The 26,789-nt window shown below is 36.0% G+C and overlaps 1 protein-coding gene across 3 annotated transcripts; it reads right to left on the bottom strand.

The window, feature by feature from the left end:
• Nucleotides 1–1,911: 1,911 nt before the first annotated feature.
• stx2b (syntaxin 2b) lies at nucleotides 1,912–26,759 on the bottom strand. 3 transcript variants are annotated; one of them, XM_015366251.2, is made up of 12 exons: nucleotides 26,433–26,759; nucleotides 21,927–22,001; nucleotides 21,728–21,827; nucleotides 17,053–17,127; nucleotides 16,502–16,575; nucleotides 16,037–16,145; nucleotides 13,434–13,507; nucleotides 12,752–12,889; nucleotides 11,406–11,516; nucleotides 4,912–5,002; nucleotides 4,316–4,373; nucleotides 1,912–3,553 (listed from the first exon to the last, which is right to left on the bottom strand). In XM_015366251.2, the coding sequence occupies exons 1-12, from the start codon at nucleotides 26,460–26,462 to the stop codon at nucleotides 3,409–3,411; spliced, it is 1,080 nt and encodes a 359-aa protein (XP_015221737.2). In that variant the 5' UTR covers nucleotides 26,463–26,759; the 3' UTR covers nucleotides 1,912–3,408. The 3 variants fall into 3 exon arrangements, with proteins under 3 accessions (XP_015221737.2, XP_015221738.2, XP_006640311.2); XM_015366252.2 differs by lacking the exons at nucleotides 1,912–3,553; nucleotides 4,316–4,373; nucleotides 4,912–5,002 and adding exons at nucleotides 6,346–10,062; nucleotides 10,869–10,975 and having other exon boundaries at nucleotides 26,433–26,753; XM_006640248.3 differs by lacking the exons at nucleotides 1,912–3,553; nucleotides 4,316–4,373; nucleotides 4,912–5,002 and adding an exon at nucleotides 6,346–10,062 and having other exon boundaries at nucleotides 26,433–26,752.
• Between the last annotated feature and the right edge of the window lie 30 nt (nucleotides 26,760–26,789).

Raw genomic sequence — 26,789 nt, 5'->3', positions numbered from 1 at the left:
AATACTATTTTTACACTCAAAATAACTTTAATACAGTTACAAACATTTAATGCTAAACACCATTATACAGTATGTGCAAGTTCACAACCAGTATTTCATGAGATGTTTACCTTAACTGTATAAGATGTTCTTCATATGGAAATTAATCAATAATAGTGCAGTCATCTGCAATACATTTCTTTCATCAAAAAGTATTTTGTGCATACTTGTTCACATAGTATTACAGCATAAAATGTCAAGAAAAATCCTTATGCTTTAAAATTTTACAACTGACATGTCAGGGAGTGTACGCTTTCAGCAGATCTTAGAAAATGATAGTAAAATAAGTACAAATGCAAAGTAAAATAGCACAAATGCATGCTTTCTTGTGCAAATAACATGTTGTAAATACAGTACATCTATCATAATGGTGGTTGCAATTATTTATAAGGGGTGGACAAGCTTTGATGTGCATGATTTGTTAAAATTGTATTGTATTCGTATTACTCTTAAATATGGAACCAGTATTTTTTTCTGTTCATTTTTAAGATGTTGCAGACAATTTTCGAACTATTTGGCATCATCCATTTTCCATTCCACAGGACTACCAGAGCATTATCTCATTCTTCTAATGAGTGACAAGAGCCATAATTTCTTAATTCAGTCATCCAGCTCAGACACGGTCTCTTCAGTGTCTGTTGTTATCAGTGGAACACTCCAGTGACCAACACATTTAGAGCATATTCTATCTTTCAATCAACACAATTACATTTCTGAATGATTTACATCGGTTAATATGAATTTCAGTCTACTGAGTGATAGCAAATGAGCGTATCAAAGTGAAATCCCTCTTCTGTGAAGTATATCCACTGTTTTAGCAAATTAAGACTGTGGCATCTTTGTGGAAAAAAGTAAAAGATTTGGTTTGGCCTGACTGAAAAAAACTATGGCGCTTTTGTCACTCCAAATGATTAGTTACAATAGCATCAGCATATTTTGTAAGGAAAATAATTTTGGCTTGGCTTCATCAGACTTACAATTCCCTGACGTTGCCAAGCCAACACAATTCAATGTACTGTATGTGGGCGTTTATTAAGCTATTTTTTGTTTCTAGAATACTTGTAACATATGGGTATTTGTCTATAATTATCAAAATTGACTCAATTTCATATACTATATCACTAGCTGAGAATAAAATGTTTTCCACATCGCACCTAGGGAATTCTTATGAAATACAATATAACATCTCTTGCAGGTTTTGTATTAAATTGTGTTTCACAAGTTTTATAAGAGTATTTTTTCAAATGAAGGATGTCATAACCTTATTAACACATCCCCTTGTTGAATTTCTACGTATTATTACCACCTTATTATATAAGTGAACATCTTAACAAAATGCAGACGGCTCATTTAAATTGTAATCATTTAAAGGTGAGTGCGTTACGTTTCATAAGTTGCTGTCATTTTTCACATGTGAGTAAGCTAAAATAAAACAGCCAAAAATGAACAAATATGGGTGTCTACAGTGTGGTGTAGAACTCCTCATGTTCTTAACTTTTTACTTTTTTTCCATTTTTATGCAGAAACAAAAAATATTAAAGATAACTTTTGGATAAACATATACAATTGCTATAGCATTACAATTGTTTGTTTCTTGCAACATGATATCATGTGGGCTAGTGAATTTGGGTTCACACTGCAATACTGTTAGTAACAGGGTTGTTCCTGTATTGCTGCTCTTGATTAGTCTAGACATTTCTATCAGCTTTACATGAGTTCAAGAATGACTGGTTTAAGCTAAGAATAGGTTAAGAATGACTTAAGCTGTCAGAAAGCTAAATTAGCATGAAATTGTTAAATCAATATCAACAAAAAAATCCTCAAAGAATTAATGAGCTATTTTACAATTTTGAACAGATCACACAAATGGTATTATACAAATGCCAAAAATCAGTTTATTGAGTTCATTGAGGAAGAATGTTGACAGAGATAGAGTTTATGGTCCATGAGGCAATGCTAAAACATTTCTTCTAAAGTTCTGAAATGAACAAAGAAACAAAAAGTACAATTTAGTTGCATCAGTTTAGTTGGCCAGTTTTGTACGCGAAGTTCAACCTTCAAGCTGAATACATGATATGAAATCTATCACTACCCATTGTTTTGATCACATGCAAAGCACACCCTACGAATAAAATGAATTTGTTCCAATACTGTTTTTTCACAAAGCAAAAAAGATCACATCTTACCTCAAACGTTCATTTTTCTATCCTTCTTTGTTCCTCTTCCAATGTTCCCTCATTTTGTAGACAATACATACCGTGCACTACTTAAAATACATTTGACTTTAAATGCTTTGGTTCACAATCAAGCTGCAGCTCATTGCCAAACAAAGTTAGGACAACAACACATCTGCCATGCAAACTACTGTATATACTCTGAATCTCGATCCCTTAAAGAATCACAGACATTACTGTGGTCCTTTTTCTACCTTGCCAGATAATCGTAGCAAAGCTAAGTCAAAATCCTATCACCGTAGTATGCAATCTGATCCTGTTTATAATTTGTAATACCACAGTTGTAAGGTGAAGCAGCCTTGTAATCCAGCTGGAGAGTACTGAAAGAGTTATCATTCCTGCTCCTTGCAGAGACAGACCCAGTGTCTGATGCAGTCAGCTTTGTGACCATATGGAGCTAAGAATCCGTATACAATTACAGATAAAGTGAATTGCTCTCATAGTGCAGGGTGGTCTCCTCTTTAGGTGTTAATACACACCTTTACTGAATCTGCCATTCCTGCATGCACAGTATATGGCTGTGTATATCATTTAATAGCAAGCAAATGCAGTCTGTCTGTGTAACTAAGTCACTAGTGTCACAGCTGCATTACAAAGAACCAAAGCAATGCGAATAAACAATTAATGGCTATTCCGTAAAATTACCATAATAAATATAATGTGGTTTCGATATTGTTGCTGTTTTTCAGGTTTATTACTCTGTAGTCTTGTACTTTTTTCACCAATAATAAACTATGAATGATCATAGCAGTTTCCTGAATTCCCTCTGAATTCTGAAGGCTTTTAGTGAGAGTACATGGTGAAACATACACTTGCGTTGTATAACCCAATTTCCATTTACAATTGAGGACCACAGTGCTCCAAAATGACTTAGCTATAGTACAAACTGCAAAGTTCAGTCTGCACACTGCTGAAACACGGAGCCTGTAGGTGCATTTCCCTCCCTCAAACATTTTTGAAAAGAGTGGTAATTTGATGAATGATTCACTAATGTGGTTTTGCAAAAATAAGCCAGGAAAAAGAACTTGGCTGATTTCACAGCCGGACTTAAATATTCTGCTTATATAAATTCCAGACCTTGTCAATGGCTATTATACTGTACACTCTCTGTCATTGCATCTGTTGGTCTCTATAATCAATGATGGCTTGGTTGTGCAAGAGCTGTGTTTCGGGTTAAAGGTTTCATCCAAGGAGCAAGGCCTGACAGCTGAGAATGTAATTTGATTTTCTGTTCATCACTTTCACTCTCCAGGGCTCTCTGACAGCTAGCCTGAAGAAAACTACAGGAAAAATATTTTTGAGTAATGGAAAGCTAGGCATTAGCTTTGACACTTTATTAAATTACCTGTCTCTCCCCCACAATGTCTCTATTTCCTGGAAATAAACCACACTGTAAGACTAAACGCTAGACAAAAGAGAATGTTACAAGGAGTAGTTAAATGTAATATATAGTACAGTGATTTCAAAGTGGTTGTACATTTTTCACTCTATGGCAGAATATACTGTTATTTAAAGCCTGAAATGTAATTGCACACAAATAATAAGAATAAGTATTAGTGACTATCTTGTGTGAAGAATTAAAACTATGACCACTAAAACTACTAGACTTGACAGGTTAAAATAAGAGCTATAATATACTATTTTTCTTTTTTACATAATTATTTTGAGAGCTGCTAAATCCCAGTTTATGAGTATTGGAACTATCAGCATGTGTTGCATTTCGAATCCTTCTCACGAGATTTGGACAATTCTGATGTTCCTGCTGACATGGTAGCAGAGTTATGCTCAGTTGCTAAAAAAACAAACATAACTGAACACAAAATTTTCCTGAGTGTCAGCAAACAAAAGCATTTCTTCAAGGGTTTATATCCTTACTTGCACAGTATTATGCCCTCTGGAACTTTACAAAGCAGCAACAAAAACATTCTTGTCATTAAAGGCACCAGAGCCCTTTCAATCACTGCTACAAGTAGAATTTAGATTACAAGATGAGAGCACCTCCAGATGCGTACAAGGTTTTTCTTCTCAGAAGCATGCATCACCTTTTACGATATGTCCCAGTGTTGATCCGGGAAGCAGCGCAATGAATAGAGACAAAAACTGGAAAACGAGATGAGAAATTATGACACCAGGGAGGGAAGTGCAACTCTGCACATTCAGCAAGCATACCTACATTCTTGACAATTGTACTTAGTCAAGAAACAATGCTATAACATCATAACTGTCATCTTTTTTGACACATTGCGAACCAAACTGCAAAATACTTAAACTTTTCCACGTTTCTTAAAAATGTGCTAGAAATTGGATACACATTGATAAAACCTAACGGATAAAAACATTGATAAGATCGTAACGGATTCACCTGTTCTCTTCAGTTCATTCAAGATCACGACAAGTTGTGCACACAAAATGTACTGTGCCGAGTCTGAGTATACCACATAAGGGACAGGAAGGTCCTGCTTAATTTGTATTTGGAAGCACTCCCCATCAATAAAGGGGTTAATCTGTACATTCCAAGTGTCCAACAATCCTACCTTTCGGGCAGATGCTTGGCATCATTTTATCACATTCTTTTTTGTTTCCTCCTCGGTTTACATCATTTTTGTTAAACAAATGAACTTTGCACAACAACACTTACTGTACTCTGAAGGGAAGTTGCACACTCTTTCTTTTAGTCTGTTCCTGGTGAGCTCCTGCTCTACCACTCTAGCCCTCCAGGACATCTGAATCTTAAAATACAAGCAGAATGGATGAGCAATAGGAATGCTGTCCAGTCTTCAATTGAAATGTATATGAAAAGATTTATTTAGCTTCTGGGAAGCTTTCATTTTATTCCTGGATTGAAGAAAGTGTTCTCATACATTCATGCCAGAATCATGAAAAAATAAGCACACGTTCTTCCACAGCCAAAAGTCAGCTGTAGAAAAACTCAATGACAATGACTCAAGTTGCCACAAAATGACTCGCAAATGACCTCTGTACCAAGGCTTTGTTAAACTTCCCCTGCCATTCTTCTGTCTGGTCATCCCAACTGTAGGGATCCTATAGGAAAACACTATTGATAGTGTGAATAATGCCACGCTTTGTTGACCTACACTCTGAATGGGTTATCAAAGAGGTTGAAATATCAGTACAGCAGCCATACTGAAAACACTTTTTTTTTTAACTGGTGAATGAACCCAAAATGGCAAATCATATACTGTACAGATCATTTTGTACAGAAATCATGTGATAAACTTGCTTTAGATTTTAGCAATATTCCAAATGCAAATTTTAATGCAAGGATGGCAGGCCTTTCCTGATGAGGCATTTCCTACATTCATTTAATTTTCTCATCATGATAAATAAGATCGGATCAAGCTGTACTGACAGTCAAGGTCAGAACAAAGCCTGGGGGAAATGCGGATTCATCTGACAGACCTGCTGAAAGGAGAACTGGAAGTTGCCAAAGGTTACAGCATCTAACAGTTTCAATGCTTCACGACAGAGAAATCAAACACTTGCTCTTCTGCCCGCCATTACACACCCTCAAGGTCCTTGTGTTGTTGTTTTTTTTTTAAAAGCTGTTTATTACAAACAACAGATAAAACATACGAGACACCTGAAGAAAAACTAAATTCTAGGGAATCCCAAGTACTTGGATGTACTCTTTATACTGTACACATACAAAAAAAAAACAAATGAAATAATTTATAAAATTAAGTAATGGTATAAGCAGAATATTAAAAAAGAAGAAAAGCATTAAAACTACTGTATAAGGTATAAATAAAAATGCAAACAAAAGAATCACGAATTTAAGAGTTTCTAATCAAACAGAAAATGTTTAAAACGTTATATTATTCCAAGAACACATTTTCCTTCACATGGAATGAAATCTAACCTTAAAATGTTCTGATTCTAATGCAATAAATAGCTTCAATGGCCTGCTTGGTCCTTTTAAATCTTTCCCATTACTTTTCACCTGATTTAACCATCATGCAGATTATTAATTTACAGAGCTTAAATTAAAAAAAAGTTTAAAAATAAACTGTAGCTTCAAAACACTGAACACAACTTTATGAAACAGAGCACATCTTTGAGCAGTTAAAATTGTTTATTACATCTATTTTATAGCTAACAAAACAATGTAATAAGGTACTGTATAGATACATTGTTACATTACACTGGGTACAATAACAGGCTCAATTATTAATAATAGTATTAATTTTATACTCTGGTAGAAGGACCAAGAAGAGACATGGGTTTAAAATAGTTATGTACTGCAGCACTAGACTATAACAAGTCACACTGTGAATTATGATGAGACTATAATAAAAGGAGTTTAGCATATTACACAAACAAGAACATTGCACAAATAATTGTTTTAGAAAAGGCACATGCACCCATGACTATCTTTTCTGTTGCAGATACAAATGAAGAAGAAAACCAGTGTATATATAAAGGGAGAAGGTCGAAACAACATCTACACAAGATTACAAACCTGTAAGTGGAAATAAACTCACGGTACAACAATGGCAACCATCATGTAAATTTACCGATATCCGTAGAAGTTTCACATTTTTACCAACCACTTTACTTTGTGTGATTTATTTTGTCCTATGGGTACATTCCATTTTCTGTGCTCTTTACTGTACTGGACCCTGCAAGTAACCCAGGGTATACTATAGTAAATGTAACCTAGAAACTTGAAACATTTCCACCTGGAGTTGCATTTCATGAATTAAATCAGACAACATGTAGAAAAATAAAAGACATTCATCAGAAAGGCTAAGAGCACAAAGACTTTGACACAGTAGACAAAGGAACACTTTCATGTGTATTCTGAGGAATGTCGAAGGTAGGCAGACCCAGCATTGTGAGAAAATACAATAGATAGCAGCAGTTAAAAAAATCATCTTCCGACCACAGGTGTACACGACAGAAATGACTGTCAACCCACAGATCGTAATAACATTAGCAACAGGCTACCTACTATTTGAACTCCAGCAACAACAGATTCACACTGTACAGCTCACACACACATCCTTGAGAATGTTATGGAAAGCATTTTGCACAGTCTGCCAAAGGTTTAAATAACCTTGTAACAGAACTATTAAGATAACATTCCACCCTCTTTAGGTTACTTTAATAACCCCCAACCGAAAACCAGTTTTAAGTTGAAAAGGAATGAAATGATCTTATCTTCCATCTGCCTCCTAAACTATTCTTTAAAACACCCAGAGACTGTAAAAGTGTAAACCTTCTTATTTAGGTGTGAGTATACCCTAATAAGAAAACTTGTATCGTGGTCTGTTAAAAGGCCAAAGGAAATTAAGCAAACAACAAACAAAAAACATGGCATAAGGGATGAAAAATTAAGACACAAATGAAATACTGTTTAGAGGATTATCTTATTTTTCATGTGAAGTTAAAATCTAAATACACGACACGACTGAAGAAAATATGCTGGAGAAGACTGTTGGAACCACACTCATTTTTTGGCTTGTTTAAAACACAGAACAAAAGGGCTCCATTTTCACAATGAAACTTGCATATATTCCAGTTAGTTGTTTCTGTCTAAACAAGTTAGACAATGTAGAGAAATGTAGAAATGGATAGTTTAGAATTTTAAAGAAATACATAAATATCTGCCCTTCTTAATTTTCCACTTTTACAGCTCATCAACTGATACAAATTGATTAACCAATTTTAGCCTATATAGCTTCGGTCTTATTTGTCCACTTCCCCAGCATGATTTGGGTTGGTACAGGCTCCCAAATTCACTCTGGACAGGTAGGACTATATGTATGAGTATACACAATTTTTGGACTACAAATAAAAAAGCACCCTGTATTTCTGGAGTACAAATAAGGAAGCACACACAGGTTTTGAGCCAAACCTCAAAAGTATACACGACCACAAGCAAGGCGGAAAAATAAATATGAATTTTGTTCCGCTACCTGGTGAAAATCGGCAGTTTTGTTGAAAAAACACAAGCTTAGAAAATGTACCAGTTTGGGATATCATTAACACCTGCTACAGGTTAAAGCCTACAACCCCCTTCCCAAATTAAGACATCAAATATTAAAAAAGCATCTTTATTTTTTCCAGTCTCCATAGTGATTTTTTGTTCCAAAATTTTAAAACGGTGTATCACTAAGTAAAAGTGACAATGTAAAGCATTGATTGGTAACAAGAAACATTTGATAACTGGATTCACAAATGCACAGAAATGTGACTTCATCCAATGCAGATTTATATGAAAGAGCCTTAAAGAGAACTTTGGTGCTTGTATAAGACAGAAACACACCAGCTTCCAAACAGAAGCAGATCTAACCAAAGGCATGCTTAAGAAACTATACATCTCAATACATAAAGAAGCAATCCAATTCTAAGAAATTAATTCTGGCTATATCTGTACTGCTCTGGACAGGAACAGCAAAGGTAGTTTAGATACTGTATATTCACAGTGATTATTAATGTTTCCCTTAAAAATATACCTTTTACAAAATCTGGGAATGCATTCTTTGTTTTCTTTAAAAATTGCAAAACCAGTTCAAATTATGCCACAGAATTTCAAGAGAAAAATATTTTTTGGTAAAAAACTTTCATGGATTTGTCATTTGTAAAACTTTTAATATGATACTTCTACTTGTCTATATAACAACCAAACAATCTAATACACAGTGAGGAATTTTGATTTGTTTCATGTTACAATGTAAAAAAAAAAAGTGTAAAAAAGACTACTTCATAAATTATATTGCTTTACTGTACAAATATTGCACAGTGCGTTTCTCTAACCCCACATTCATCAGTCACTTCTCAGGCATTTTATGATCATAATCACAGTTATCAATATTAAGGCTTAGTAAAACAATAAAAAACACCTGTACTGTGCAAAGTTATAGCTATTTATAAGTTTAAAAACATCAGGAGCTACATAAAATATTTAATACAAAACATCTATTTTTTTCAGCTTACACCTTCTGGTTAATAGATGTAATGTTCTAAAATATGGCTTGGTAAGCAGGAGATCATTTAGCAGGTTCTCTGTATTATACATTTCTGCTTCAGGGGGAGTGTTTTCTGCAGTGGAGTTCTAATAAAAAGAATTACATTCATATCATCTTCTGTAAGAGAGGCACAACTTCTAAGGTAAAGGAAATCATCGCTATGAAACTGAACTTAAAAAAAAACATTAAGTGTGCAACAGGTGCAAACCTTGTAAAAGATTAGGTATCCCAAAACGGAAGTGATCAATTTTAAAAAGAGGGGTGAAGGGCTGGTGTGCGAGAGTAGAGTCTGAACCGCTGTAAGAACAGAACCTCTTTTTATCACTACATAGAATGACACTGTTTAGCCAAGGCCAACAGAGACAATGGAACAGCTGGAGTGAGAAAACGAAGCCCGAGGTAACGGAATGTGACAACGAAAGCTCTGCTATCTTCTACAGGCCCAGAAAGGGTTGACGGCAGTTGCTCAGATGACTGAAATAAAGAAGAGAGGCAAGTGCTCCACAGGAAAACCGATCGCTTCTGCTGGGATACAAATCCTTTGCTCGGAGTGCAAGTTCCCTGCTCAAGACTTGAAATAATGCTGCTGAGCAAAGCAGGCGAAGCTCAACATCGGACAGCTTCTCAAGAACCTTTGCTTTCGTTTCAGAGTCTTGAGAGAAGCTCTTCGCTTGTGTAGCTTGAGAGATGTCCCTCCATGGCCATTGGGAGGGCAGGTATTATGACAAGGTCGTTCCTAAGATAATAGCTAGAATGAGGAGGGCCACAGCTACACATATAGCTAAAATAAACTGTTTCTGTAAAAAGAAAGAAAGGGATATGAGAAATTCAGCATACTTATTAAAAGTACTATGCAAGCATTACCACTGAACTTGTGTCATATTGAAGGCTCAGTTGAGCTCAAGGGCAAACTGCATACAGCAAGCAATACACTCATTATAGTCCAAAATCACACAAACAAGGAAAAATAGGGGCCATAAAACTCGCAGGGAACCAAACACATGCTGATGTTTTAAAATTGTTTTGCTTATGCTTTTTAAAAACATTAAATATAGAGAATATTTCATCAAAGCCAACTGGCAAACCCTGTAATAAATGCCAACTAAGCTTGAATCGTGACATTCTCTAGGTAACATATTCTAGAACATTAAATTACAAGAATCTCACACTATGGGCATAACTACTCTCGGGCTCTATAATTCATTGCGGGCTGAACACAAATAGAGCTTATGGACCAGTTGCAAACGGAGAGGAAGGGCACAGGAGACACAAAAGGCAAGACTTTAGCTGCAATGTTTTAGGGTTTTATTATTGTTAGGTTTTTGCTTAGAAGCTGCATTTAACAAGATTCTCAAAAGGGCATCGCACACAGTGCAGTGTTAGACGGCACACGATAACGTAAACAAATGTAATGTTATAGTCTAGATCTAGTGATTAACATGTTATAAAGCTGAAGTTATTATGAAATGCCCTAGTAATTCTAATGCTAAACTTCAGGTGACTATTCTTCTTCTGTCATATGCAAGATGAAAAGCATTGAGTATTTTAAAAAAAGAGTACACAGCAATGAAAATGATACAAGCAGTGGTGTTTTGATAGTTACCTAGTGCAGCGAGCAAGAGGGACCTATTTAAGTCCCAAAGACAGACCAACAATTAGTGCAATTATGCCGAGGAGAACCAGCACTGCTATGGCAATTATTAAATATTTCTGCCAAAAAGAAAAGCAAAATTGTTATACATGATACATAATGCATTCAATTGTACAGCACATACAATGTTATTACTACCTGCACAAGAGCAATGTAGTGTTAGACCAGCACATGTTAGTCACATTTTTACATTAAACAGCAATAACAGTGATCAGATACTAAACTCAAGTTTACCATGCACATTTTTAGCACACCATTTTGCAATAATGTTGTTTTATGGTGCTTTACAAAGATCTTTTAGTCTTTTATGCAGACCAATTAAAACTGGAGGAAAATCAAACTTTATGCACTGCCAGTTTAAGCTGTTTTTAACCGTGGGAGTTTCTGGTAAACACTGAGGACACATAACATGGGCACTTGTATTCCGCATTGATGTATTCAACAATAAATGGATTTCAATAAGCAGACACAATCATTTTAAGTTCTTACCCGTCGTGCTTTACTTTGGTACTTCACAGCTTTTTTAGTCTCTTCTTTGGCACGACCTACATATTCAGCTGCATTAGTTACATTTTTTTCTATGTTGTTTATCATTTCCCCCTTAAAAGAGAAACAAGAAGCGTGTATTACCACATTTCCTGAAGCTAGAAATGGACAACAATACAAAATGCTAAAATTACAACTCATTAGAGTAGATTTGTTGTAAATTCTTTGGAGTAAAAAAATATTTAGACTTATCTTATGCAATTAGTGGACAGATGATAATTATTTAACGGGAGGAAAAAAAAAAGACATAGGCACAGAATTGATTAAATGTGACGGCACATGTGTTCATCAATGCCAAAAATGGATGTCATGTACTGACAATCAGCCAAAGACAAAAGTAAGCAACAATAATGAAACAGAGATACGGCCATGACAACCCACTCTCGATCAATTACACTGAGTGAAAGATGTGAGATAAATGAAAGTCCATTTCCAGCATGCACATTTTCTTGGAATGTGAAATAGCAGCTGACACTGCTTTGAATGCGGCTTATGAAGACAAACCCAGAGAGATCAACTTCATTAAGTGAAGTCATAATTTAGCCTCCCTGAAGATCTTTCTATGAGTATTGTATGGATTCAACAAACCATATTTAAGTAGTCAAATTAAAACGCCTTATCACAACCTTAGGACTGAAGGAAAGGGAGACAATTTCTTTAATACACTAGGTATTAACATGTTTTGAATCATATTTACTTTTTACAGAGCCAAAATGTTATTAGCTTCTGTCAGCTGCAACTTTTTTTTTTTGAGAGGCTGGATAGATGCAAGCTCTACTGCTTAGCAATGGCATGCTGTAGGGCTCAATGTATTTGCATGGGCATCAGAAATGGTAGAATATCTTTACCTGTGGGCATTGCAGACCTGCCAGGTTTGAAGCACACAATTCAGAAAACACAAATCATTACAAAACTTCTTCGACGCTGCCTTCACTGCACCGTTGCCAGTACTACACATTGTAATACACCACTTAATGTGGCTGCATTACCGCAGAAGTCAAAATGACCTTTTAGGAACACAAACTTCAAGACCAACAGATTCCATAGTACGTTTTTAACCCCAAAATAAGCCATCGCAGGACAGTGCTCCCTCAGTCCTCTGCTAACATGCTCCAGCTCAATGTTATGACTGTGGCTGTGGCTGTGGCTTTCAGCTCTGGTATTAAGGGCTTGTTAAGAAACAAAATTAGTCAAACGTGGTCTTTGTAATTGACTTCTTTGTAAGAAGTTGATTACCGTAATACTATTCAATGGGAAACAATAACTCTGATAAGATTCCAAAGTAGTACCTGTGTCTCCACTATCATTGCCATGTCCGTAAATATCTCATGCAGTTCCCGAATGCTGCATTCCAGTTTCATGATGTCTTGGTGTCGGGATTCAATTTCATTTAAAGCCTGGCGAGTGATCTGGGAGTCTGATATGATCTGAAAATAAGTTAATGTGGCCTTTAATTAACATTTTAAATAAATTAGCATCAAAAACAAATAATTTGTCGTTTTAAAATAAAATAATGGAGTCAGAAAGAATAGTCTGTTCTTCCATTTAATAAAGAAAGTGACAATTTAAGCTGTTATATACATAACATATATATCAATGTTATAGATATACACAAAACCACAAAATTGTGACTTTTCTTCACTCATTTCAGTATTTAAGATGTGACAAAAGCAAAAACAATTGAGGTTAAATATAAAAGAAAACATCCACCAGAGGGCGCTGCAAATTCTTTTAATTTGAACGAATACTAATAAAACAATTTAGTTTTTGGGACCCTAGTCAAAACCCAATGATAATCAGTTATCTGAAGTGGCACAACTTGAAAGAAACAAATGACAAAGTAATTAAAACAATACTTAATATTTTTTTAAAAAATATTATATTCCAATTACAGTATGAGTTTAAAATGTTTAATTTAAAAAAACGCATTTATAGCCAAGTACTGTAAATACATTTATGTGGGGGACTCACATCAGATGTAAAAATAGCAGGATTCCCACTTTCCAACATGTCTTCCAGTTCGTCACTTGTTGTAACTTTTCCAGCTAAATAAGATTTAAAAAAATTGATTTAACAAAGTCAATAACAGATCAATCTTCTGTTATATTCAACATAAATGAGAATTAGAAACTACAATTATTTTGATGAGAGCAGTTAAATAACTACATTTATGATCACCTCTAGTAAGATAAATAATATAAATATCAAAAGAACTCTGACAGAACCATTACTTTCTTAGCCGCTGAGAACAAAGTCAATCAAAGGGTATTCACATTTGAAAAAAATAAAACACATTTATCCAGATGCATCTAATTACGTTTGTCTTTGAACCTTTTACAAAGGATCCATAGGAGAAAAGTGAATTTAAAATTCTGAAAAACAGTCTGAGATGAGAGGATCATAACCTCTTCGATATCAGCTTGAAAGTAAGTTTGCTTTTCCATTCAAAAGCAAAGCTATCATTATACTGTATCAAACAATTGTTCCCACAGACTACCATCTGTGTGGGGTGATGTACTGAGACACAAGGGCTACCTCGTTCCACCTCAAGGGACCAGTTGTTGATTCAGCTGGGAGTGTTACAGGGAGCTGCTGTAGGATCCCGAGTTGCAATACGAACAGCAACAGAAAAAGGACGATCGTGCAGCTGTTTGCACGCAGCAAACTAAAGTGACAACCCTGAAGATCTCTTCTAAATACTGACTTTTGGCTTTTACCTGACAGAAAAGTTAAGCCCCTTTATGAATCCTTAATTACACCGGAGCAGGGCCTTCTCTCCTGAGGCCTCCTACGTGAAACTCAAGTCTTGCCCACTGGGGGAGGATTCACAACAAGCCACCTTTCCAGTCAGCCGGCTGAGCCGAGCACATGGCCTTCAGCTCCATCTCTGCTTGCTGTACAGTCTCTGGGAGGGAGACTGCTTTACCAGAGAAAACCAATTGTGCTCTGCAATGGAGAGCTGAAATTTCATCCGTCAGCAAAGTGCCCCGCATTGAATGCGGAGGGATTAGGTGTTTCTTTTGGCAACTCATGACACTCTACATGGTTTCACAAAAAGAAAACTACAGGACTGTGTGGCATATAACATAATATACATTACATAGTGCAGATAAATGAGTAACCAATGCATTAAATAAAAACTGCCACATTAAAAGAAATTAAGCTTCATCACTTACAGAAGTATTACTTTTTTGTACATTTAGATTTGAAGAAGTCACCTGGGTTAACCTGCTTGGCTTTTGAAGTTGGCTGGAATAGGGAACTTATACTGTGTTAAAGGAACACTATAAAACCACAAAGATTTCATTTCTGGGAGGATGTCTACAATAAGCTTGATATTTTAATGGCTAAAAAATGATGGTCAGTTTATCATATACAGTACTAAACACTAGTAACTGTTAAAGTCTCATAGAAAATATTTTGTCTGGTGTTTTGTCCGTTTATTATAAGTTATGCTTTACATTTTTTAAATACCAGCAGGGCGTATACATCATTGTAGCATTTACACTTTGCAGAACTAGTGCAATAATTCATCAGACAGCAGTATTCCTGGGCTTAGCCTGTTTCAGAGAGGGGACTGAAAACAAACCAGCTCAGTTTCTCACAGATTTGGGTTACTTGTGCTAAAACAAGAAAACACGGTAAAACAGCAGTCAACATTTTTACATCCCTCATCGCCATCTATTCAAATGAAGGTTTTACTGAATGTTTTTTTTCCACCATACTGTAAAGTGAAAGTCGACAAGTTAAAATGACTTCCTGAATCGGAGAAAGGCACACAAAGAGTCCCAGCTCTTCCTCTAATGACTAAGGGATGAGCTCAGAAACCCGTTGCAGAAGATTTGATATTGCCAAGCATGACAACACAGGGAGTCTCCGAGTTGTATTAAGCCTAGCGCTGATTAGAATACTTTAAGAAAAGTCTGTTACTAAGGTTTTTCCAAATTGAACTTCATAAGACACTTTTATTTTACTTTGCCCCACAGTTGTTTCGAGCAATTACAATTTTTCTGCTGACTTCAAATGTAATATTGTTGTAAGAAATCAATCTTTTTTTTCGGCCTCAGACAGTGGTCTCCCAGAAACAAGAGGGAGCAGCACAGAAGAGAGCACACTCCTGCGCAATGAGATAAGCTTATTTGGGTTTGCTGAGCACTCGCAATCCCAGCTGTCTCACACACGGTTACCCTAGCAACATAAACACAGGTGTCTCCTGCTGCACATCGTCTTTCCCAGAGTTCAGCACAAAACGCACGTTTTACCATCTGTAGACGAGTTGACATTCTTGAACTTCTCAATTGAAATATTCACTCATCTATCACTATCACTTACTAAATGCTATAAAATCCGAACAATACATAAAATATCCCCTTTTCGAATCATTAAAAATTATCTTCAAAGATGAGCTATCTTCAGTCAATTTACAAGAATGCAGATGCAAGTGGCAAGCTGCATGGTCTCAAAAGAGATTATGATTGCGAGTTATAATTTCAAGAGCTTCCCGTCAAATGTGAAATTATTCACATACACCTGTAGCATGTTCTCCCACAGTGCTCACATGAATCTCCACTCACTTATCTCCAGCTGTCTCTGTATTCGCCCTTTACTTCTCTCCCGAAATGATACTTGAGTATCGTTGTATTGTGTCATGACCTCCACAAACTTCCGGGATAATATGGTGTGCTGCAGGTAAAAACAAAACACATTGTCATGGCTGACGAATAACGGTTTAGTATTTCAAACTGAAGAAAAACAAAACAGTTTTCATGGGTTGCAATACAGTCCGAGATACACTTATAATATTTTAGAAAGTATAAAGCTATCAAAAGCCTATTTAAAAGTATATAGCTTTTAATGTAATTTGGATTTGAAATTGCACTGATTATATTTACACTCTAACACACTTATTGCTTTAAAAAAAATAAATGTACTGACAACCAAAACAAGTTCCCACATTCGCTACAACCCCACTTTAAAATAAAACAGGGTACAGAGGTACTTTATGAAAGAGAATGAAATGTGTGGTTTCATTTTCTAACCTGGGTTTTCTGTATCCTGTAGTTCACTGATGATCGGTTTGCATTATCATCCTGGTCTAGGTTTTGTTCCATTGCTGTTGAATTAAAACAAACGAGTCTTGAGAGAGGAAAAGCAACACATTTAAAATATTCTAACATTTTAATTTTAAAATGTAACATTGTTTGATCATCAGAAAATATCCTAGATATCAGAGTTAAGTGTGAAAAATTGTTTGCAGAGAGAGACTATACATATATGAACACCGGACCTCGATTAAAGTCAAGGCACAAATAATTGGTATCGAGGGAAAAAAAAACACCATTTAATGGTTTGTGCTGGTTTACAAAAGTCATCAATATATTCGCTGAATACTCCAATAGTTTGAAAATAAACAGAGATTTAGATGACATCAAGCAGTTTAACAGTGACAAACAAACAGCATTTGTGTACCCCATAGGACAAGTTTCAGTTTCAGGTATTTGCATATCAAATTCAGACTGCTGTGTACACAAAGCTCTCTGTATCCACCTTTAAAACCTCTAGTTTTAAATGGTAAAATGTCTTAACTCACATTTTAACCTGGCTCGAACAGCATTGGCATTTTTCTTGATTTCGATGGTAAGCTGCTCAAGTTCTTCTTTAGTCTCTGGAGAAACAAGAAAACAAATAATAAACAAAAGTAAAATCATTGAACTTGCTCTATTGGTCATAGATTTAGACGGATCAGTTTAAAAACTCTAGCAATTTCAGTGCTATTTGCCCCATGCAAAATACATGTGAACTTCTAATAAACGGTCCTGGAAACTATAAAAGAACAGTTTTTGATCTTGTCTTTCTGAATAGGACAAGAATTTTTTTTTTTTTGTGATGCTCTCTACAAAAATCAACATTATCAATCAGGTCTTGTGTTTAGCATGACGTTTATTTTTAGGTGCTTAAAGAAAATACGGTAGATTACACAAAAGGAAATCTGTTTCCCTGCAGCAAGTCCCAATAGAGAAGATGACAAAAAAATGGTAACCTACTCAAGAGTGGTGCATAAAAGCTACCTTTATTCAACAATCAATCAGCTCAGCTATCAATGATGGAAACATATTACTACATTTCTAAGAATAAAAATAATAATTCCTTATACTCATATAGTGCTTTTCTGGACACTCCACTCAAAGTGCTTTACAGGGAATTGAAATTAACCTCCAAAACCACCACTGTGCAGCAAACACATAGATAATGTAATGGGAGCCGAAGTGTGCCAGGATGCTCACCACACATTAGCTATTAACGGGGAGGAGAACAAAGTGATGAAGCAAATTCATAAATGGGGATTATTAGGAGGCCATGATTGGTAAAGGCCAGGGGGACATTTGGTCAAGACACCGATAACACCCCTGCTCCTTTTGAAAATCCCCATGGAGACATGAAGAGTCAGGATCAGTACCCCTTGCAGGGCGTCCATGTAGAAGAACTGACACAAAACAGCGTGTTTCCAGCCTGTAAAGTTTAACAACCTCAGGTGAGAAACCATATATTTTCTTACGCTTGGCACTGAGAATCCTTCAATCAGACCAACGCTTTAAACCAAGGCACTGACAATGCGGCATTCACAGGCCATTCAGCTAAATGGGTCCTGCTTTCCGATCAAAACGCCAAAGAAGGAATGAAGGGGCGTACGACGAGGGGAAGAAATAAATGCCATTCTATTAACACAGCACTAATCTAGCGAGGGCTGCTGTACCTTGCAGGAAAATGTCTTAAGGAAAATTTCTGAAGGCTCTCAATGTTCACAGATCAAGTTGCCACTCAAATCACGAACAGATACAAAAAGAATCAGGAACAAGATGGATAACAAATGAATGAATACAATTCTGCAAATAAATACTTGCCACCTTTTAATTTAACTCTTTGACTGTCCTTAAAATTAAATAAAAAGAGCAAATACTAAAAATTCAAATCAGAGGTGGGTGACACTTAGTAATACTGTATTCATCAAGATATTAGATGTTACACATATTATATGTATATATCATGGTACTGTAATATTATTATAACTGAGTTATGGTGCAGAGGATGGTTATTGATAAAAGCCAGATCTTACCCTAGACGTTCAGGACAGGATATATATTGCTCTTTATAAGGAAAGCAAAATTAATCTGGCAAACTACAGTTTTCTTTCAGCATCATACCATTTCTAGAATTAAATACCATTCCAAGAGAAATATTAGAATTATTTGAGGACAGCATTACAAAAGGAAAGAAATATATTTGATCTATTTCAGTATTCTAGCTTCCAATCAAACACTCAAGGCCATCCTCATGCTTAGGACCCAATACAACTACAAAAGAGAAATTATATCTAAAGCAGATGGAAAAGTGTATCTTATCTATTGGCTCGCAAACAAGTCATTCAAAGAGAAGCATTTTACAAGTGTAATATGCTACAAAAAGCATCTCGGAAGGCTACAAATTCCTAAGGTCTTAATTCAAGCAAGAACTGGAATGTCTAAGAAAAATTCTGTAGTAATCAAAGATTTAAGAATATACACAGATTTCAATATAAAACGTAAAAATGTTACAACTGTAACAAACCAATACCCCCGTGACTAGTACCCCTGATGCATGATGTACACTTTAAAGTAGTATGCTCTGATCAGCATGTTCTGAAAGACATGAACCACAACTACCAACTTGTGATTCTCCAAGAGTCACACCACGAGCTTTATTTTTAGAACACACATTGGAAGTCCTGCTTTCGTGCCCCAGGTTTTATCAGGAATGATTTACATCTCATCTCTTTTTTGTTAAAGTCTGCTGTTCCATTCTCCTGTATAGCCCGAACTGCAGCTCTTGGTAAACAATTAGCATTTCTTTTTCACTTCCCTTTCAAAAGTGTTAACAATTAATCCCCCATTGCTATAAAAATGCAGTCAAAAAAGAAATTTTGTTTCTACTTCTTGATTTCATGCCTGAATTCTGGGATGTTGTGAACACAATAGATTTCAAAAACACATTTTTACATATCAACGGAATCAGGTTTACTTAAGAAATTGTGCTGTTGATTCATCCACTTTTTTGGAACTCAAAAACTCATGTTAGGAGCCCTAAAAGACACACATTTTCAAGATAAAGTTGAAAAAGACCAGGCCAAATCTATGAACCCTCAAATAAAAAATTTCTTCTATACAATTCCAAGAATGACAACAAAAATCAGATTTAGACAATTTTCAATTTCAGGATTCACAATTTGCTCAAGAGCACTGTGGGGAAGAAAACAAAGGCTCATTTGAGCTGGATATTCTGCCTAACAAAAGCAACCAGAAAAGGAAGAAAGAACGTCATCTGACATTTTATAAGGTAAATAATATGTCCAAGCTGTGCCTGAGGAAATGAGGCACTCATTGAAGCACGACAATAAGCATGCGAGCAGAGGTTAAGGTCCAGTCTGTGATTTCTGTCTGTCTTCGTTTCTGAATTACACACCAATGCAGAAAGAAGCTCTAAAAGCCAGTTCATTTTAAATGTTACTGAAGATAGCTCAGAAAAAAAAATCCCATCGATCAAACACAAAGTTTATAGTGTGGAGATTTCTGTTTCAGAACTGGATTGCAAAAAGGTAATGATGCTATTATGTATTATTTATATATTTTTTAAAATAAATACAATCTCTATTGTTGGCAGTTTTAACAGAAGGCCAGAATGTATTTTTTTCATACATAATTTCTATATTGTTTCTGGCACAACTCCTATTGTCAGTGCTTTTAGATATTACTGGAACTCTAACAGAGGCCTGATGCTCCTTCTAGCCACCCTGGAAGAATCTTTTAAATGCCAGGTTTCCTATGCAGGCTTCCGAACTTCCCATCTAATTTGCATTTTGACAGATACAATATTTCCTGAAGGAGGACAATGCTACACAGGAAATAAGAACTTCTTGTTTTCTTTGCCAGACAGCTGCCTTCAAAACCACCACTCTCAATACTACAGCTAAATTTAGCTCTGTTGTCACTTTTGTCAATGGCAAGTATACAAACTAATTTAAGGAAATTTTCTGAAGGCTCTCAATGTTCACAGATCAAGTTGCCACTCAAATCATGAACAGATACAAAAAGAATCAGGGACAAGATGGATTACAAATTAATAAATACAATTCCGCAAATAAATACTTGCCACCTTTTAATTTAACTCTTTGACTGTCCTTCAAATCAAATAAAAAAGAGCAAATACTAAAAATTCAAATCAGAGGTGCGTGACACTTAGTAATACTGTATTCATCAAGATATTAGATGTTACACATATTATATGTATATATCATGGTACTGTAATATTATTATAACTGAGTTATGGTGCAGAGGATGGTTACTGATAAAAGCCAGATCTTACCCAGACGTTCAGGACAGGATATATATTGCTCTTTATAAGGAAAGCAGAATTAATCTGGCAAACTACAGTTTTAAATTTAGCTCTGTTGTCACTTTTTTCAATGGCAAGTATACAAACTAATTTTAAACGGATACTGTATATCTGAAAACTAGATGAGTGTGTCCTAAAAACATAATTGACAATGTTTTCATGTATAACTCAAAGAAGCTTAATGTTAGAATAATAAGCTTCATGTTCGAGTAATGCAGTGAATTAACATTGGGCAATGTTTTCCATTAGATGCACTCCCTAAGAGTTTTTGTTCAACGGACAACGTGACATGCCAGAATCTAAATTGTCTATGTACTTTCCCATGGTGTCAGAGCAAGACAGGAACTGTGGTCTGGCTGTATATTTTGGTTATGAATACACCTGTGAAAAGGAAGACTGTTATGACAGGGGTGTGAAACAAGAGGCTCCAAAGATTTATCTACAGTTCTTGTTAACTCTATGAATGCCCTTTATGACAAAATATATTTAACTGAAAACTACCCACACATACAGCACCTTGACACAGTAGTAAACCTCAGCTTTTCACTTCAGAGAAATGACCGAACCTATGCATTTATCAAGCATGGATGACATTCTTTATGCTGATTACAAATTCATAAGTGAACACCAATTTAATAATGATGAACAGGCCAAAGGTGTAAAACCTTGGAGAAGTTTTTGTAAACAAAATGGAGAACTTCATTGTTGGGCTGTTTGAAGCTGGATCTCATATTCTACTTTCCTTGCATACCTTCCATGTTCTGCTCATCGCCTCTAAAATATAACACATTCTTTCCACTGTCCTCTGAGTAAATAAGAGCAGCAAAATCAGTACTTACTGTCCTCGGGATTGGGGGCAGACAGGATGATACTGTGTTTCTTCTTCACTTCTTCTACTTCATTGGAAATTTTATCTATAGTTGACCGAACCTCCTCGACCTTTAAAACATATCCACATGTCATTTAAATGACTGACAGAGAATTGCTTTGCTCCAGTATTCAACAAGATATTATGGGGAAAAAATGTCAAAAACACACCTTCTTAAAGAAGCTATCCATATGCGCATCTCTTTCAATGGCAACACTACATTCATCATCTTCATATTTGCTGCTCTGGAAAAAAAGAAAAATGTTGATTAAAAGAGCTCGAAAAAAACAAACTTGAACACTCCCAATAAACTACAAAAGAAGAAATATGTTATAAAGTCAAACAAATAAAGCGTCCAATAAAGAACATTTTTAATCCTCATGCTCACCTATAAGGCCCTGCACGGCTTTGCACCTCAGTTGATAGTTGACTGAGCTACTGTCACCCTACTCCCCACCTCGCAACCTTCACTCTTCTAATTCTGGTCTCCTATCTGTCCCTCAAGCCCTTCTACACTCTGTGGGTGATAGGCCTTCTCTTGTAATGCCCCAGAGCTCTGGAACTCTATCCCCAAGGATATCAGAGAGTCACCTTCTCTAAACCGTCAAATCTAGGCTCTTTAGAAGAGCCTTTACTTAACTGGTTCTGTTCTTTACCCCCCTGCTCCTACTGTATTCAGTACCCCCATCTACCATATCCTCTAACTGTGTATTGTCATCATGCATAACCTTTTTAGTTTTTGTCATTCTGTAAAGCGCTTTGAGAAGCCACCTTTAAGGGCACTATATAAAATAAAGTTTATTGTTTATCATTTTTATTATAATCATTCAGTTCTGAACATTTGCTGTGACAGTAAATGCTATGTTAAGAACAACCCATGTCAAGATGTTGAAATTAACAGGAGTATTAAAAATACCAATGTAACTTCCAAATAAACTATTTGGCCATCCAATGTTTCAGAAATGTTGTCTATTTTAAAGCAAATAGTCTGTTCAGGCCTGATGCAATAGGGGAAGTCACATTATTAAGTATAATTTGTTATCTGAGCAGAAAAGCAGAAATTCACCAGCTATGCAAGAATGAAACCTACTGCTGAATGACACGGCCTCACACTTGGAATTTTACTATGTACACACAATACAGCATAAAATGGAGCATATCTGGCTCTCTATAAATGCATGTGCCTCACAAAGTTCAATTGGGTAATATCTCCTGCTTCATGTTATAAAGAAATATAACATTTGTGACAACAGGCTAAGATGAAATAATGGGCTGTTTTGAAACTGGAAAAAGGATCTTGGAACTGAAGTGAAAGACAGAAGCTAAAGCCAAACTCTTATTTTGCAAAAACTGAGCACTAAATTTCAATCTGCCACTGTGTATAAAGTAAAAGAATTGTACATATGGTTTTAAAGTAAGAAATGGTAAAATATGCTTTATGGCATTTTTAAATAAGCATAAAAGTTTTCACATTTTATTCCTTATGGACTTCTTAAAACTATATTCCTTAATTAACTTTCACTTTGTTGTAAAAACCTTTTTGGATTCTACTTCCACATCATAGCTTTCTGTACTCCCTTAAAAGTTATAGTGTGGTATTTCAAACAAACCTTCTCTGAAGAATTTCAGATATTCCTAACAAATGAACTACTTTACAAAATAACTAAAACTAAAATGTCAGAAATAGTGCTGTCAACCATGAGAGACTTGGGAAATCCAGTTTTCTTTTCAATAAACTAAATGAGAGACAAAGAATGAAATGGGAAATGTGGTCTGTAAATCCAACCTCAAAAACACATTTTAACCTTTTCATACAAAAATATTAGCTTTGATTCTCAACGATATAAGGCAAAATTAACTACAAATGAATGTTATTTAATTATTCTTCAATACTTCCAATATAATCCAATGTCCTTTACTATTACCAGTCAAATCATTGACAGTAAAACTATACTTTGCTGTGACATCTTGTCAAAACTCTTCATCACTAAATAGTCTTGGCAGGTCACTTACCAGCTAATGTTGTTTGCAGTATTTTGCTGAACTGGTAGAAACAGAAACCTATTGTCAACAAAATAGTAACCTAGTTTCAGCAAAAGAGCACATTACATCTACTGTACCTTGTTGGTTTGTGTTTTGGGGTTTGGATTTCTTTTAGTTTAGTTTTTGCTGCGTTGTTGCTGCTACAGGACAAGTATTCTGGAAAGTGAAAAGTTTTGAAAAAATCCCAAAGCTGAATGTGATGAAAAAACAGACTTGGATGTCTATATATGTACCTATGATCTCAATTTGTCATATGTCACACCTATGGGCTCATGTGTGGCTCACTCTGTTTTTCCTGAACATTTCTTAGTTATCAATTGTGACGCTTCTTTGAAGGTGCTATTCTTGCTGAAGAGGCTTATTTTTTTATCATAACACAGGATATACTGCACAGCATGTTTGCTGTTAAGTGACATAAACTCACAGAGAGGAAAAGGCATACAATTCACTTCTTTTTTTTTTTGCAGAGAGACAACCAGATATTTTTCATCAGAACTTCTCAGAAATCTTGAGAAATCGTGGGGATTTTTTAAAATACTGATGGATATGTTGTCTGTTGCCAGCCAACAATATTACTTTTTTAAGTTTCAGAAGTACAGGCCAGAAACAAAGGCTCTGTTTGTTACTTGCATGCACAAATAGCACACACATCAGGAGTGCAAACCATGACCCCACTGTTGATTATGGTATCACACCATTCAGGCTGCCAGACTGTATCAGAGGCAAGCCATACTTTAATCACATACTGTACAAACATCACCACATCACACTGTCTTCCTTGAAACAATGGGCAAACCGGTATGCAAGCTTCAAACAGCTGTAGCATGTTGGCAAAAGTATCTTGGAGCATACTGTTGTACCACAGTGAAAACTGAGGGTTTTCTGATGGGTCCTAAACACCTGATAAGCAGAAGGAGACACCAGGCATGTTTTGGGTTTTTTTTCCCCCTAATGTTGTGCCTAGATAAACATATTTCAGTTGGGTCCTTGAGTACTGTTCAAAATAGCGCAAGTCAAAATACAGTAAAAGTAGTCTTTAAGAAAATTAAGGTGGTTTATTTTCTTTTCTTCCCCAAGTTTTTTTTCAAAAATAAAATAATTTTACGTTAGTTTTTGGTATTGTAACGTTTAGGACGTGTGGATCGCACTCAATAAGTCCTTCCCAGCTTCAATAGCATACTATCTGTAGTCTTGCAGTCATACAGGCCTGTAACATGTCCATACTCGCTTAAGTGTATGTCTTACTTGAATAATAAAAGAGAGCAGTCTGAGAGAAATCTTTGCCTTAAGGTTAGATATTTTTTCAACTGTGACTAATTTTTCCATCCCCCCCCCCCATCGAGCAAAATATTTCTAGATGTACCATACCAATGTAATAGCAATTAAAATACTCCAGACACGATGAAAACAAACTCCCTATAAAAAAAAACACCTCTTCCAGTCCGATTTCCATCTCAATCCGTTCTATGGTACAGTGCTGTGCAGTATGAATGTAATGCCAGATGCTATGCAGGCACATTCAAAATGTAAAAGTCAAAAGAGTTTGAAATCCAAGTTCCGGCGCTTTTAAAATAAAGCACCCCTTGTTCCTGAGAGCTCTTGCGAGTTCATATTTTTGCATAAAGGAAGCCTCAAGACTCACGCGGTCACAGGGTGCAAACACCCTGACCACTGGATTCTCCTCCTAACATTTCGGCACTATTAGAAAACATAAAATACGAAAAGGGGCGCTGCTTAGGAGAAAAGTAGAAAGTGTCTTCCTGCTAGCCTTGGCAGTTAAGACTGGGTGCAGTTTATTGACGGGGGGGGGGAGGTATACTTTTCACTTCTCTTTTGAGTGTGACGAACTGGTTTAATAGTCGATTTTATATCTTATGCAATTTCCTAGCGTTGCAACAGCAGGATCACCCACAAAGATCAGTCATTGTTTCGTGTTCATCACGCAGTCGACAGTCTCACCGTTGCCTAGAGAGACCTAATCGTAACCAGTGATTTGCGAGTTTTTATTTAGTCCATGCCTCACAGTTAGGACGACACGTAAGACTGTGTAATAGCGACGGTGTACTTGTTTCATTAGATGTTTCACGCTCTGATCCAATCAAGATGCTTTGAGCACATAAACATGTTTACTGGCACCGTCAAGTAAGCGACACAACTAACCGTTACTACACACGAAAACTCACAAACCCACAGGCCTGTGTTATGTATACACAAAAACTTAATGAAAGAGGCACTCAATTTAACATTTAGGAAATGAAAAAAAATAAAACCCGTTTCCTTAATGACCCAAAACGTTCACAGCTAGACTCACAATTATATTAATTAGACAAATACGTGTATGCCTGTAGAAGACAACCCTCTGATTCAACAAGTAAATTCCCCAAACCCACTTTATACTTCATTTAACAACTAGGCCAAAGTAACTCAGTCGTTACACTGAAAAATAAGAAAAATAACGACCTTTTCTGAAACAAGATAACTAGATAAAACTAAGACGTGAAAATCTTAACCGTTCTAACGCTACATTTCTATCCATCTAACATATACCGTTACTTTTGATTTAAATGTTACAAATATTACATGTGATCGATGAAGTTTAACCCGCTATTTCGATCCGTAATAAAGTTACTTACGGCTGTCAGGTCGGCCAACCTGTCCCTCATCACACAACTGTTTCAGCACAAGTGACCAAAAACACACACATGTACACCCCCAGGGCACTGGCACCCAGGATCCCGAAAGGCGAAGGAAACGTCCAAAGCCAAGAACTACACGGCGATGTCTGTTATGTTTGGGTTTTTTTGTTTGTTTGTTTGACGCCGAAACCAAACTTCAAACCGCAACTTCTCCAGCGTTTCCTCAGGCGGCGTCTCTCAAACTCCTTTTAACTACAACTGCAGAAATCGCCTGGAAACGCCTCTGTGCGCGGGCACGATCGCGCACCCGCACGCACGCCTCCCCGGCTGCACGTTTGGGGAAACCGTATCCCT

This window comes from Lepisosteus oculatus, chromosome 22 (genome assembly GCF_040954835.1).
Source record: "Lepisosteus oculatus isolate fLepOcu1 chromosome 22, fLepOcu1.hap2, whole genome shotgun sequence".
In the NCBI taxonomy this organism is placed as follows: Eukaryota; Metazoa; Chordata; class Actinopteri; order Semionotiformes; family Lepisosteidae; genus Lepisosteus; species Lepisosteus oculatus.
This window is presented reverse-complemented; position numbering and strand designations above follow the sequence as displayed.

Coding starts and splice junctions, on each gene's coding strand:
- stx2b (XM_015366251.2), bottom strand. CDS start 26,462: ATGAGGGACAGGTTGGCCGACCTGACAGCC. Junction 13,508..16,036: donor ACAGAGACAGCTGGAGATAA/GTGAGTGGAGAT, acceptor AATCTTATTTAG/CTGGAAAAGTTACAACAAGT. Junction 11,517..12,751: donor CAATGATAGTGGAGACACAG/GTACTACTTTGG, acceptor TTCTCTTTTAAG/GGGGAAATGATAAACAACAT.